Source organism: Mustelus asterias, chromosome 5 (assembly GCF_964213995.1).
Source record: "Mustelus asterias chromosome 5, sMusAst1.hap1.1, whole genome shotgun sequence".
Taxonomy (NCBI): Eukaryota; Metazoa; Chordata; class Chondrichthyes; order Carcharhiniformes; family Triakidae; genus Mustelus; species Mustelus asterias.
In genome coordinates this window covers 33,894,063-33,910,263 of record NC_135805.1, presented here as the reverse complement: position 1 = coordinate 33,910,263, position 16,201 = coordinate 33,894,063, and the positions used below count along the sequence as shown (strand labels likewise).

Below are 16,201 nucleotides of genomic sequence, written 5' to 3'. Positions count from 1 at the left end.
GGGGAGGTGGTGGCATAGTGGTGTTGTCACTAAACTAGTAATCCAGGGTTCTGGGGGCATGAGTTCGGATCTGACCACAGTAGACGGAATTTGAATTCAATATAAATCTAAAATTAAAAAGTCAATTGATGACTATGAAACCACTGTCATAAAATGTATCTGCTTCATTACTGTCCTTACATGTAAGTCTAGACCCATAGCAATGTGATTATCTCTGTCATTCCATTCAAGGGATGAGCAACAAATGCCAGCAGGCAATGAATTTTTTAAAAAATTTCATCAAGTGACCTAATAAGTTGGGTAAGACAGAATTTGTCTTCTTAACCCATTCTTCTCAATTTTGCACTTACCTATATAAGCTTCTCTCAAAGTTTCCCCCATCACTGGTGTTACCAAATGTAACAACTGCAATCCGTAAGTCCTCGGGCATCACTCCCATATTCAATGCGTTCAACTTGTCTGGAGTGCACTGCCAAGGCTTGTGGCAGAGGCAGGTTCAACAAAGGGCATTCAAATAGGAATTATACTGTTATCTAAAAAGGAAGAACTTGCAGGGAGAAGATGGGGGAATGGCACTCGGTGAATTGCTCAGTTGGAGAGCCAGTTGCAGACAGGATGGGCTGAATAGGCGCCCTCTGCACTGTAACAATTCTGATTGTGTGAAGAATGATTGAAATATTGTGGTCAGAGATTCTTCTATTGCCACACCAGCTTCCCACAGCAGCCTTAGAATCATAGAATCCCAATAGTGCACAAAAAGAGACCATTCAAGCCTGCACCGACAACAATTCTCCTTAGCATTAAGGGACAATTGAGCATGGCCAATCAACCTAGCTTGCACATTTTGGACTGTGGGTGGAAACCAAAGCAAACACACAGACACAGGGAGAATATGCAAACTCCACACAGTGATCCAACCTGGGAATTGAACCTGGGTCCCTGGCACTGTGAGGCAGCAGTGCTAACCACTATGCCACCGTACCTTATAGCCTTGAAAGCATGTGTTGCCAACATATTTAGCTCCTCCTTTCTGCCAATGTTTATTGTATCCAAAATCTCTCTGCTGCTCTCACCCACCACATCCCCCCATTTCCACTGTAACGTTAACCATCCTCTTCTTTTAAAAAGACAGGTGGAAAGTATTTATTCAATACAAGAATCATGCCCTCTGCCTCCACAAGGTTTGCCCTTAATTGGCCTCACCATTCTTTTAATTCTCCTTTTATTTTTTACATGTTTATAAAAGATTTTTCAATTTCCTTTATATGTTAACTCTTAATTTTTTCACACACTTATGCTACGCTTTTTTTATATCCTTTATCAAATTCCTCTTGCCCTCTTTGTATTCTGCTGTATTCCGCACCTGACACTATTCTGCTTTATGTTAACCCCTATTTACACTGTCATCCAGGAGGCTCTAACTTTAGAAGCCCCAGCTTCCCTCTGTACGGGAATATGTTTGATTTGTACCCAAATTATCTCGGCCTTACAAGCCCACTGGATTTACTGAGTGCTTCATAAACTTACTGCAGAGTCCCTTTAATGTAAAGAGAGTGTGACACGTCAGGAACATTGTGCAAAACTTTCTCTAGAAGGGGTTACTTGGCCCGTAGTTTAAAACTTGTACCCAACCCCCGGCCCGCCCCTCATCCACACTTTGCTTTCCGCCAAGTTTGACCGCTGACTTAGATGGGAAAGGGAAAATGACACAAACGTTGTAATGTTCACAGTCACTGTGATAGAACGTCAACAGTTATTTTCTTGATGTTGTGAATTATCGAGATCTCCGCCAGCAATTTGTGCAACCCTCATTATTTTGATCAGATGCAACGTGCTGATAGATGCACTTGAAAATGAAGCTTTACAGTGAGGTTAAATTGAGGCACAGTCTATTCTCTCAGGTGGAGTTCTTGGGGCGGCACAGTGGTTAGCACTGCTGCCTCACAGCACCAGGGGCCTGGGTTCAGTTCCGGCCTCAGGTTACTGTCTTTGTGTGTACGTGTGTGTACTCGGGTTACTGCCTGTGTGCACATTCTCCTTGTGTCTGTGTGGGTTTCCTCCCACACTCCAAAGATGTGCAGGTTAGGTTGATTGGCCATGCTAAATTGCCCCTTAGTGTCGGGGGATTAGCAGGGTGAATACACGAGGTTACAGGGATAGGGCCTGGATGGAATTGCTGTCAGTGCAGGCGAGATGGACCAAATGGCTTCCTTCTGCGCTGTAGGGATTCTATTCTATGAAAGTGCCTGTTGGTGAGCTTAGGTGGAGAGGTTTGGTACATAATTCACATTTCCTAAGGAAAACATAACTATTTTCTACAGTTAATATAAAATTGTATTATTAAATATCAAAAAAATGCATGTTCTCTCACTTTTATAAACATAAAAGGGATTCTGGGAATGTTACTGTGGAAAGAATTAAAGATTTTTATTGTCAAGTGAACTCTATGCCATTATGTCTGCCCATGGCTGATTAAAGCAGGACAGAAAGGATTGGTTCAAATACTCTATCCCAGAGACAATCATGTTTGCGATTCCTTCCACAGTACACGTTAGGGAGAGGTGTCAATCATCGAACACAACTTCTCAATGGTGAGGGAGGAAGAATCATCCAAGACTGGTTTAGAAAACTACATCAGCAGAAGCCTAACAGAAGAACAGTGACAGATTTTCTTGGGAAAGGCAAAGAAGCATGGGAAGAGGTGGAAGTTGGAAAGAGGACAAAAGAAGAGACCAAGGCAGAAAGAAGATTTAATGAAAGCTTAGGAGAGAATTGCTGTAATGGCAATGTGGAACAATAGTGTAAATATGAAGATTTTATTTGAGTTCTCGTATGATTTCACTATAAATAACACAAGGAACTCTTCACAAATGCCTTCACAATGTTGTGATCAGTTCCCATGCTTGTGGGCCATACAATGGGATTATCTCTGTTGGAGATACTGGGCGAGATTCTCTGGCCTCCCAGCCGTGTGTTTCCCGCCAGCGGAGGATGGCACGTGATTTGCCAGTGGTGGGATTCTCTGGACCGGAGAATCCTGCCGGCGTGAACGGCCAGAGAATTTCAGCCGCTGTCTTTCAATGAGGTTAAATTGAGGCACAGTCTCTCTTCCCAGATGGAGTTCAAAGATCTCAGGGCACTACACGGAGAAGAGCAAGAAGATTCTTTGCAGTGTCCTGGACAACATGTATCCTTCAACCTGCATCACTAAAGCAAAATACCTGATAATGAACACAGTTGTGGAGACCTTGCTGGGTGTGCATTGGTTGAATCTGTTTTTAACATTATTTTCACAGTAACTTAATTGCAGTGTTAGTGTAAGCCCAATTGTGACAGTAATAGAAGTAGGCACAGTGATTAGCACTGCAGCCTCACAGGGACCCGGGTTCGATTCCCGGCTTGGGTCACTCTCTGTGTGGAGTTTGCACATTCTCCCAGTGTCTGCTTGTGTTTCCTCCGGGTGCTCCTGTTTCCCCCCACTATCTGAAAGACATGCTGGTTAGGTGCATTGACCTGAACAGGCACCAGAGTGTGGCGACTAAGGGAATTTCACAGTAACATAACTGCAGTGTTAATATAAGCCTTACTTGTGACAAATAAATGTACTTTACTTTTACTTTAATAAATAAACTTTAAAACATTACAACAGTGAATTCACTTGAAGAGTGCTTAATTGGTTGTAAAGCACTCAGGGAAGAATTGAGGTCATGAAATGATGTGGAGTTGCTGGCGTTGGACTGGGGTAGGCACAGTAAGCCGTCTCACAACACCAGGTTAAAGTCCAACAGGTTTATTTGGTGGCACGAGCTTTCAGACTGTTGCGCCTTCATTCACTCACCTGATGAAGGGACAGCGCTCCGAAAGCTCGTGCTACCAAACAAACCTGTTGGACTTTACAAACCTGATTACAAGGTAATGAAAGACGCTTTATAAACACAAGCCTGTCTTTGTGTTCCTTACTCCTGGGGCCTTTTGTATTTGGAGAGTCAGGTAACACAATAAAACCTAAAATCTGACAATAGCCCCAGGTTGCTGCATAACTGAATCGCAATTAGTGACCAGAGATTTTTGCCTCAGAATGGGGATAAAATGGGGTGGCATGGTGGTTAGCATTGCTGCCTCACAGCGCCAGGGACCTGGATTCAATTCCAGGTTTGGGTCACTGTCTGTGTGGAGTTTGCACATTCTCCCCATGTCCGCGTGGGTTTCCTCCGGGTGTTCCGGTTTCCTTCCAAAGATGTGTTGGTTAGGTGCATTGGCCATGCTAAATTCTTCCTCTATGTACCTGAACAGGCGCCGGAATGTGGCGACTAGGAGATTTTCACAGTAACTTTATTGCAGTGTTAATGTAAGCCTACTTGTGACACTAATAAATAAACTTTAACTTTAAAATGAACTTTGGAAAGAAAAGTTGGAAGAACCCATCCTCTGGGACATCTGTACGGCTCCCAGCATGATCTCTCTCTCCCACATACACACACATACACACAGTCTTGTTTTACAATCAGTTTATTGAAACAGATCAAAGATCTTTTAATTTTTCACAGTAGCTTGAAGCAGGGCTTAAATTTTCGAATCCATTTAAATGATTTGCCAGGTAACCTTTATTTACAGCAGAAATACATTAAAATCCCCCCCGGGGAAACAATATTTGCCTTTAAATCAACAATAACCGCAATTAATTCCCATAAAGCGGTACAAAAAAAAATCCATGAACCATTGCATCGGGAAATTGGTTTCATGGTCGCAGCAGGAAGAAACGTTAGTCTAAAATGTAATCAGAAATCATGTTTGCCAAATGCGATTAAATGTAGCTAAAAAAGAAATGAATCCGATAGGAAACGAAGTCCTCCGTTAAAAAAAAATCCCAGAAGTTTACTCGGACCCCTCACTAAATCGGTGCCAACCCCCATGTTACTGCCATTGCGGAGAACCCCAGACCCTTAGCCCACCACATCAACCTCTCATTTAGAAAAGATATTGGAAAGGGGTCCACACTTCGCCTTCCGACTTAAATACCCTCACAAGGTAACATTTACAAAGAAGGTGTGTGACTGTGTCCCCGCCCTCCCAACCCGGTTTGAATTTCAAATCGACTATTTTGCTTTTTGAAGTTTTTTTTTAATGCTAAATCTGAATGCTCAGTGGATGTTGCGAAGGGGTAGTTTGAGAAAAGGTGCCAATAAATATCCAATCCGTTATTACTAGATACTCAAACTTGTTTTAGCGACTTTCCCTTCGAGGTATTTAAAAAACAAACCAGCCTGTTGTTTTATTTCATCTCCTCCGGCAGTTTCTAAATGAAGACACTGGGTGGATGTGTGTTGGGGAAATCCCATCTTCGGTGAGGAAAGTTGCTCCTCGCTTCAACTCGAAACATTCTCCGTCTGTATTGCTTTCCGGGTTCCCGGTTGGTTTTCTGAGTGCCCCCTTCTTCATTAAGGGGGGATTGGCTTCTGGCAGAGTAAATTTAAGGACTTTTTTTTATGTTGTATTTTTGTAGGATCTCTGGCCTCGTTTCAACAGAGAGAAGAAAAACAATCGTCGGTTCTCCCATTTATTTATTTACACATTAGGGAGACGCGCAAAGCGTCAGTAGAAAGGTTCTGAGCTGAATTCTCCTGTCAACCATGGCAACAATCAAGGGAGGCGCAGTCCAATATGCAGAGAGAGAGAGAGAGACAGACAGACACAGAGAGACAGAGGAAGAGACAGAGAGAAATTAAAGTCCCATCAAACTCATTTCAGTCCGACTTCAGGGAGAAGTGAGATCATTTTGGTTTAAAATCTTCACTGTTGATGATTTGGTCTTCAGAGAACGAGAGGAAGAACACACACAATAAAAAAAAATCTCTTGGAGAATGAAGTTGCCTTGCTGCCTGCCTTTCATGAGTCCCACGGCGCGGGAGATGTCTGAATGGAGTGCTGGCTCTCTCTTGTCGGCGGCGCCTTCTCTAGCAGGACAGATACAGGATGGAGGTAGTGATGGTGAAGGGGAGGAGGAAGATGCCGCCGGGGGAGTGCAGGCTGACGCTTGTGCTGTTCACCGTGGTGCTTTGGCTGGAGTTGACGCCGGCTCCTAAGGTGGGGGGTTCGCTAGTGCTGCTGCTATTGCCACTCATGGAGGAATCGCTGCTGCTGCTACTGCGGGTGCCCACGCTGCCGCCGCTGCTGGTGGTGGCGGACTGCGCCGTGGATGTCGAATTGCCTGCCACCTGAAATGGGAGAGAGGTGAACACACACAGCCCGTCAAACAGGGTCCAGAATCCAGCTCAGCCTCCCTCCCCAAGCGCAGAACATACAGCTGCCCACTTCTCATACATGCTCAGCACCCAGGACTTTCTGCCCAGTTCCTGTCGCCAATCTGCTTCCAGAGTGAAGCGCCTTCTGCACTCAAATATTTACCCAGGGTCTACTTGGTGAGAAAAACTAAACTCCCAAACCTAATATATCATTGTAAAGGAGTGAAAACCAATATATCGAGATATAACATAGTAGAGGTGAAAATCAATAATATTTCGATATATCATTGTAAAGGAGTGAAAATTAATATATAGATTTTTCATTGTAAAGGGATGGACATCAATATATCGATATCTAACATTGCAGAGGGGTGAAAATCAAAAACATATCGATATATCACAGTAGAGGGATGAATATCTAGATATCAATATCTCAGCGCACAGAGGAACGGAAAGAAGTAGGTATTCGGATAAGTGCATTGTTGTGTGGTCGTGTAAAATGGGCGGTGATCTGTGTAAATCTTTCCCAATCTTTAGTTCCACGGACTTAAAATCGAGTGAGAGCCGTGAGCGACCGCTTTTTGTTCCAAATCCGGATCTACCGGGAAATGTGCAACTGGGCAGATCTGGGGTCGAGAGCAGGAGAGAATGACACAAGAGAGACAGTGTTTCCAGAGGGAACCCCCTTACCCTCCTGAGGGTAAATGCCCCGTTTAGAGAGACTGTCCGATCCACAACTCCCCAACATCTCCCGCCCAGGACTCGGGAAGCGGAGAGCGATCCGGAGTTACACACTGAGTGAAAGGGAATAAATAGCTCCCATTCATCCCATTCTCCCTCCCCCCAAAACCAGGTGCAAAAAGGAGCCCTCAACCAGGAGCTTTCTATATCCCATCTTCTGAAATAATTTAAGTGAGTGGATTGCAAAGAATCAACTCCGCTCCAAATATACCATCCTCGCCCCTTCCATTATTTAACAGGTAATTCAATCTCACAATTTCAGCGCCAGCATATTGCTCCTTCTAAGATCTGAAATGTGGACAAAACGTCAGCATCCTTTAGAATCAGGGCTTTGTGTTCCACATTCAAAACCTCTACCAGAGCAAAGAAGTCATTAACTTACCGAAACATCCAAGCAAGCGACACTAAACAGCCACGCACGGATAGCATGAAGCTTTGTACATACCTGGATTTGTATTAAGGCGGCGAGTGCAACAACCCCGAAGCATAGCATCCACATTTTAGTCATCTCGCCTGCCTTTGGAAGAGAGTGTGTTCCGTTTTGGAGTTTCCTTTGTTGTTTTTTCTTCTCTCCCCTCCTTCTCGGTAAATTATTTTTCTCTCCAACTTTGCCTTTCTGCTGTTATTTGTGTGTGTGTGTTGTTTGCTGTCCGTGAGGTGTGGATCTGACTGCCGTCCCTACCGAGTGTCGGCGGGATTGAGATGCGAACCGGCTTTTATATGAGGAGAGCCCATGACGTGAGATTGGATCAGGCTGAATTTTCCTCTGGTGTCTCCCTCCCTCCTAGACAGACAAACAGCCACTGGCCAACAGCAGCACAGGGGGTGTGAGAGAAGGCAATGAAGAAATGTGTACTGACCATCCATTTCCTTTTATCTCAAAACCTCCCCAGAGAAAAAAATAAAAATAAAACTTCTTCACAGCTGTCGGTGGAAAAGAATCCCAGCTTCAGATTGTGGTGTTTTACATTTATCGTACATTATGTTCCTCAGCACATGAGATGTATAATGTTTAATGAAACCACAACAGCCAACCGACTGACCATTCATTCCTAAACACATTCCAAAATCACCAACTTCTCCCCAATGTTTAAAGTTCAAGTTTATTTATTAGTGTCACAAGTAGGCCTACATTAACACTGCAATGAAGTTACTGTGAAAGTCCCTAGTTGCCACACTCTGGCACCTGTTCGGGTACACTGAGGTAGAATTTAGCGTGGCCAGTGCACCTAACCAGCATGTCTTTCAGATTATGGGAGGAAACCGGAGCATCAGAAGGAAACCCATGCAGACACGGGGAGAATGTGCAGACTCTGCACAGACAGTGGTCCGAGGCTGGAATTGAACCCGAGTCCCAATGTTCCCCTTCCCCCTGCACCGCCCTGACCAATTCCCAGCTCAGTGTTTGAGGCGGGAATGGGAAGAGGTCAAGCTGGGCTGGCCCCTCTCTGCCTGCATTTCAATTACGCCCCCTCTTCCAGTCACACTACTGGGGAAATAAAAGAACGCTCTTCAGGTGAATATCTAATGCTGCAGCCCCAGCCCCACACACTGGACTGAACACCCCAATAAGGAGCAAATGGAAGCCACTCAGCCCCTGGATCCCACTCTTCTTAAAATAAAAATGGCTCCATTCTTAAAGTTACAAAGCCAAAGTGCAGACTGAGCAAGTATCTCCTTGCTTGCTCCAAAAACCAAATTCCAACTGAATCCAATTCATAGCCCCCACAAGAAAGACAAACAAGATCCAAGCTGAACCCCGTCTTGGACCTGATCTGATCCGTTAGTCAAAAGGCCAAGAAGCCTGTTCTGTCATTCAATAAGATCATGACTGATCTGATTGTAACCCCAACCCCACATTCCCTCCCTTAACTCCACATTCCAACCTAACCCCCATAACCTTTCACCCCGTTGCTTATCAAGAATCTATCCACCTCTGTCTTCAAGATATTGAAAAGCTCTGCTTCCACCGCCACCTTTTCTTATAAGACAACCCACCCATTTCTGGTATTAGTCTAGTAAACCTTTTCTAAACTGCTTCAAACATATTTGCATCATTCCTTGCGAAAGGAGACCAATACTGTACACAATTTGTATTCAATTTCCCTCGCAATAAATGATAAAGTTCTATGAGCTTTCCTAATTACTCGCTGTACCTGCACACTAATCTTTTGTGATTCATGTCCTAAAGCACCCAGATCCCTCTGCATTTCAGAGTTCTGTCAGCTCTCATCATTTAGATAATTCATTTATTTTTACTCTTCCTGCCAAAATCAAGTTTCACTTTTTCCCAAACTATTTGCCAGATCTTTGCCCGCTCACTTAACCTATCTATGTCTCTTTGCAGCCTCCTTATGTCCACTTCACAACTTACTTTCCTACCTATCTTTGTATCATTAACAAATTTAGCAACTATACCTTAGATCCCTTCATCCAAGTCATTGACATAAATTGTAAAAAGCTGAGGTCCTAGCACTGCTCAAGGGGCACGGCATTCATTATATCTTGCCAACCAGAGAATGATCGACCCATTTATGCCAATTCCCTGTTTCCTGTTAGCTAGCCAAGCTTCCATCCATGCCAATATAAAACTTTTATAAACAGACACAACAGAAAAGGTTTATTTCAGTGTCAAACTGAACCAATGAACTCTCTGCGTTATTCGGAGCAGGACATTTTCTGAAGGAAATGGCAGATTCTCAGTAGGTAATTGGTTATCCTGAACACTAATGCCATGTACACTATCTAACGAATGGATCTGTAGGGGACTACAGTACTGCCGAGTTGTACAAAACAATAGAAACCTTGAGGCTTTTCCACGGATTGCTGTCACGAATAACATGTTCAATTTTGAAGCATTGCATTAATTTAACTTTGACACAGAGAAGAATTTGCCCCAGTGAGATGGTGTGGTAGGGGGAGGGGGGATAGGTTGACATTTTCTGGAGTGTGGGAAAGGTCAATAAGAATGAACCCTAGGTGCTGATTTATGAATGATACTCACATCGGGAGTACTCACACACTCACAAGGGAGCCAATGTGACATTGAAGGTCGTTACATAGTTTGAGAAAAGTGGTTTCCAAATAATCTAAAAATATTTGAATTGTTCAGCCAATTTGACCTAAACTCTAGCTTTCTTTTCATTTCACTCAGGTCTGGTTCAGAATGAAGAGAATAAAGTTTAAACTTTATTTATTGGTGTCACAAGTAAGCTTTCATTAACACTGCAATGAAGTTACTGTGAAAATCCCCTGGTCGCCACACTCCGCTGCCTGTTCGGGTACACGGAGGCAGAATTTAGCACGGCCAATGCACCTAACAGCACAGCTTTCGGACTATGGGTGGAAACCGGAGCACCCGGAGGAAACCCACACAGGCACAGGGAGAAGGTACAGACTCCGCACAGACAGTGACCCAAGTCGGGAATCGAACCCGGGTCTCTGGAGCTGTGAGGCACCAGTGCTAGCCACTGTGCCACCTACATATTGAAATTGGTTCAGTGTTAAAATCACTGATCAAACACATGATTCTGTAGACGGAAAATGAAAATGGGGCAATTGCGACCTCTAGTGAGCATATCCATACTTACAACCAAGGGAAGAATTTACACATCCACCTTGTTGATGACTGCTACAAATACTGGCTTCAGGGCCAAGGGAAGAGGGGGAAGATTGAAGAAGAATGTACATTTCAGCTCTGCCCAAGGTCCCTTTGAGCTGGCTTCACAATACCTCCTCACACCCTAGTTGCTTGTAAGAACTCTAGTCCATTCTCCCAGTTTGATTTGATTTATTATTGTCATATGTATTGGTACACAGTGAAAAGTATATTTGCAACCTTCCATACTAGCACTTCCGAAATGCATTCCTTTTCCCCAAGCAAGGATTCACAACCCCCATCTAGCCCCCACAGCATAGTTGACAGAGTCTTCCACCATATCCAATCTATTTTACAGATTCCACCTCTCACCCCTTCCTCTCCCTTCCAGAATTATCACAGATTACCCTTGTCCTTATCTTCCACCCCACCAGCCTCTGCATTCAATGGATCATCCACCACCAGTTCTGTCACTTCCAAGGTAAGATGGGGTAGCATCAAGATGGATCTATGAAAGGGGAACCGTGTTTGACAAATGTTTGGAGGTTTCTGAGGTTATTACTTGTAGAATAGATAAAGGGGAACCGGTGGATGCAGTGAATTTGAATTTTCAGAAACATTTTGATAAGGTCCCGTTAGTAAATAAAATTAGAACACATGGGATTGGGGGAAACATATAAGTGTGGATCGAGAATTGGATATCAGACAGAAAGCACAGAGTAGGAATAAATGGGTCATTCTTAGGATGGCAAGCTGTCTGTTATTGGTGGGGTGACACCAGGATCAGCGCTGGATCCACAGCTGTTCATAATCCATATAAATGATAGTTAATATTGCCAAATTTGCTGATGACACAAAACTGATTGGGATTGTAAATTGTGTGGAGGATGCAAGAAGACTTCTAGAGTATTGGACAGGCTAATGAATGGGCTAGAATATGGCCAATGGAATATAATGTGAATAAGTGTGAAGCTATTCATTTTAATAGAAAAAACAAGAAGGCAGAGAATTTCTTAAATGGTGAGAGGTTGGGAAATGCAGGCTCCAAAGGGACTTGGATGTCCTTGTTCATGAATCACTAAAGCTAGTATGCAGATGCAGATGCAACTAGGAAAGCAAGGGGATTTGAGTACAGGAGTAAGGATGTCTTGCTGCAGTGATATAGAGCCTCGGTGCCTCGGTGAGACCTCACTTGGAACACTGTGTCCAGTTTTCGTACCTTATCTAAGGAAGGATATACTTGTCATGAAGGGAGTGCAATAGAGGTTGACTGGATTAATCCCTGGGATAGCAGGATTGTCTTGTGAGGAGAGGTTGAGGGCATTGAGTTAATATTCCCTAGAGTTTCAAAGAATGGGAGGGGACCTCATTGAAATTTACAAAATTCTTACTGAGTGTGACAAGTTGGATGTATATACAATGTATCCTCTAACTAATGAGTCTAACACAGTAAGAAGTCTCACAACACCAGGTTAAAGTCCAACAGGTTTATTTGGTAGCAAAAGCCACGAGCTTTCGGAACAGGCTGTTCCTTCGTCAGGTGGGTGGGAGTTCTGATCACAAACAGGGCACAAAGACACAAACTCAATTTACATGAATAATGATTGGAATGTGAGTCTTTACAGCTAATCAAGTCTTAAAGATACAGACAATGTGTGTGGAGGGAGCATTAAGCACAGGTTAAAGAGATGTGTATTGTCTCCAGACAGGACAGCTAGTGAGATTTTGCACATCCAGGCAAGTTGTGAGGGTTACAGGTCGTGTGACATGAACCCAATATCCCAGTTGAGGCCGTCCTCATGTGTGCGGAACCCACCCACCTGATGCAGGAACAGCCTGTTCCGAAAGCTAGTGGCTTTTGCTACCAAATAAACCTGTTGGACTTTAACCTGGTGTTGTTAGACTTCTTACCATGTTTACCCCAGTCCAACGCCGGCATCTCCACATAATGAGTCTAACACCAGGGAATATAATCTCAGGATAAAGGGTAGGCCATTTATAACTGAGATGAGGAGGAATTTCTTCACTCAGAGGGCGGTGAATCTTTGGAATCAACATCACAAAAATAAACAGATTATCTGGTCATTGTCACAACGCTGTTTGCTGCATTTAGATTGGCTTTTTTTAATTCATGGGATGTGGGTGTCGCTGGCTGGGCCAGCATTTATTACTCATCCCTAATTGCGCTGAACTAAGTGGTTTGCTAGACCATTTCAGAAGGCATTTAAGAATCAACCGTATTGCTGTGGATCTGGCCAGACCAGGTAAGGATGGCAGATTTCCTTCCCTAAAGGACATTAGTGAACCAGATGGGCTTTTCCGACAATCGATTCATGGTCATCAGTAATTTCTTAATTCCTGATTTTTTTTATTGAATTCAAATTCCACCATCTGCTGTGACGGGATTCGAACCCAGGTCCCCAGAACATTAGCTGAATCTCTGGATTAATAGTCTAGTGATAGTACCACCAGGCCATTGCCTGCCCTGCCATGTTTCCTATGTTACTAGAGTGGTGGGACTTCAAAAGTACTGCTTTGGTTGCACACCACTTTGAGACATCCAGTGGTTGTGAAAGGTGCTATATAAATGCAAGCCTTTCATTACAGTTGATGTGACGCCAAACTGCAAGTCTGAGGTTTTCCCCCTAATAATCTCTCAGGAGTATTGGCACCAGTCAGATAAAGTTCTAACCCCAACTTTAAACCATTTATTTAACCTTAGTGAAAGGATGCAAGAGAGTAAGAGAAGGAAATTGTATATATCTGCTTTATAGCCACTGTGTGTATACGATTTTATTTTTTTAGTTTATATGTCTCTGTCTTCCCTTTATTGTGCGAGTCACAAGGTTCTGAATTCAAAACCTACTTCAGGGCTTGAGTAAAAGAATCAAGGCTGACACTTCAGTGCAATACTGAGGAAGTGAGAGAGAGTACTGTACTATTCAAGGTTTGGATGAGACATTAAACCGAGGCCCCATCTGCCTGTGGGTGAAAAGGATCCCATGGCACCACTCGAAGAAGAGCAGCGGACTCATCCCCAGTGTCCTGGGCAATAAACGATTATCATATCATTATTTATGAGAGTTTGCTGTGCACGCATTGGCTTCTGCACTTCCTACACCGCTGCACTTAAGAAGAAGTACCTCTAAACTGGTCATGAAAAGCACCATATAATTGCAAGTCTTTCTTTTCTCGGAATTGTTGGTGACATTGGTTTTCAATGGTTTGACTGTATCATACATGTATAGCAAAAGAACCAACACCAATTAGCAACAGGAATTGAATACTGTGATACCATAAAATCATAGAATGGTTACAGCAGAGAAGAACGCCATTCAGCCCGTTGCATCCCTACTGGGTCTCCACAAGAGCCGCTCAGCCTGTCCCAATTTCCTATCCTATTACATTTTATCTTCAGATGCATACTCAATTCATGGCTGGCCTGACTGTGGCTTTAACCCACTTTTTTGTCTGTCCCCTGTAACCTTCACCTGATGAAGGAGCAGCACTCCGAAAGCTCATGATACCAAATAAACCTGTTGGACTTTAACCTGGAGTTGTGAGATTTCTTACTGTGTCCACTCCAGTCCAACGTCTCCACAACCTGTAACCCTTGACTCCTTTGTCAATCAAAGATCTGTCTTAACTCAAACTTGAATATATCCATCCTCCACAGCTCTCTGTGGAAGAGAATTCCAAAGACTAACAACTCTGCAGGAGAAGAACTTTCTCCTCAATTCTATCTTAAATGGGAGACCCATTATCTTTAAACTGTGCCCACTCATTCCAGATTCCCCCATGAGATGAAACATCCTCTCAGCATCCACCCTGTTAAAGTCCCTCTCAGAATCTTATGCTGGTAAGGAAACTTTTGAAAACCTAATTAAAAATTGAAAAAGAAAATTTGCATTTATATGGTGCCTTTCATGACCACAAGATGTCCCAAAGAGCTTTAAACACAAGAAATAGAAGCAGATGGCCCTTCAAACCTGCCCCGCCATTCGATACGTTCAAGGCTGACCTATGTCAGTCTCAACTCCTTTTACCATAGAACCATAGAACATTACAGCACAGAAACAGGCCTTTTGGCCCTTCTTGGCTGTGCCGAACCATTTTTCTGCCTAGTCCCACTGACCTGCAGTTTTGCCATTTCCCTATAGCCCTCTATTCCTCATTCTATCAACTCTATGGACTCTATCTCTATGAACGGTATGCTTCTCTATGAAAGGTATGCTTTGTCTGTATAGCGCACAAGAAACAATACTTTTCACTGTAAATACATGTGACAATAATAAATCAAATCAAATAAAATCAAATCAAATATTCATCCACCTCCATTTTAAATACTTCTGATGATCCAGACTCCACTGCCCTTTGGGGCAGAGAATTCCAGAGATTCATCACCCTCTGCAAGAAGAAACTTCTACGCACCTCAGTTTTAAATGACCGGCCCTTTATCTTGTAGCCCCTTGTTCGAGACTCTCCCACTAGTGAAAACATCTCATCATCTCACCCTGCCAAGCCCCCTCAGGATTGTATAGGTTTGAATAAGGTCATCCTTACTCTTCTAAATTCCAAGGATTACAGACCCAAACTGTTTAATCTCTCTTGATAGGACAACCCTTTCATCCCAGGAATTAACCTGGTGAATCTCCTTTGGACTGGCTCCAGTGTTACTATATCTTTTTTTACTTTAAAGTAAATGAAGCGTTTTTGCAATGCCATCACTGTCGTAACGGAGGAAATCTGGCAATTTGCATTCAGGAAACTCCCACAAACAGCAATGTGTTAATGATCAGATAAATTGTTTATGTGATGTTGATTGAGGAATAAATATTGGCCAAAACACCAGGGATAACACCACAGCTCTTCTTCAAAATCATAGAATCTCTACAGTGCAGAAGGAGGCCATTCAGCCCATTGAGCCTGCTCTGACAACAATCCCACCCAGGCCCTATCCTCATAACCCCACATATTTATTCCACTAATCCCCCTAACGCTAAGGGACAATTTAGCATGGCAAATCCACCTAACTTGCACATCTTTTGGAGTGTGGGAGGAAATGCCATTCAATTCTTAAGAGTTGCCACCATCCCGATCCTTTCCACAGCTAATGTTAACCAGTGCTTTTCACAGTAATCAAATCAGTCCAAAACGCAACCAGAAAGACTATGAGGAATCTGCAATGTTAACTTGACCACCTTCGCTAGCAAACTCGCTGCAATGTCAGGGGATCCTTTATATCCATCTGAGAGGGCAGACAGAGCCTTAGTTTAACATCTCATCTGAAAGACAGCACCTCTGACAATGTAGTACCACATCAGTGCTGCTCTCGAGTCTGAGCCGATACTATTGTACTCAATAACAGGCAAATCCTTTGAAAAATAAACTGGAGAGAAATAACGCACGAGGGAACGACAGGAGCGACAAATCAATTCTTCACATCAGTATTTTAGAGAAACTCAAATGTTTATGATGGCAATGCCCTAATCTGCAGCTACTAAGGCATTTTAATTCAGTATTTTTCCCCATTGCCAAGTAAATTGTAGAAGGCAGCAACTCTAGAAATCATTTGGCATGAATGAGAAATAAATAAATTTTCATGTGAACACAATGGGGT

The 16,201-nt window shown here is 43.3% G+C and overlaps 1 protein-coding gene across 1 annotated transcript; it reads right to left on the bottom strand.

Moving 5' to 3' along the window:
* Positions 1-4,500: 4,500 nt before the first annotated feature.
* LOC144493461 (uncharacterized) lies at positions 4,501-7,673 on the bottom strand. The gene is made up of 2 exons (XM_078212401.1): positions 7,429-7,673; positions 4,501-6,215 (listed from the first exon to the last, which is right to left on the bottom strand). The coding sequence occupies exons 1-2, from the start codon at positions 7,489-7,491 to the stop codon at positions 5,955-5,957; spliced, it is 324 nt and encodes a 107-aa protein (XP_078068527.1). The 5' UTR covers positions 7,492-7,673; the 3' UTR covers positions 4,501-5,954.
* Between the last annotated feature and the right edge of the window lie 8,528 nt (positions 7,674-16,201).

Bases quoted from the DNA above. Each gene is read 5' to 3' on its own strand.
- LOC144493461 (XM_078212401.1), bottom strand. From the start codon at position 7,491: ATGACTAAAATGTGGATGCTATGCTTCGGGGTTGTTGCACTCGCCGCC. The intron at 6,216-7,428 runs GTATGTACAAAG...CTCCCATTTCAG, and splicing joins CCGCCTTAATACAAATCCAG to GTGGCAGGCAATTCGACATC.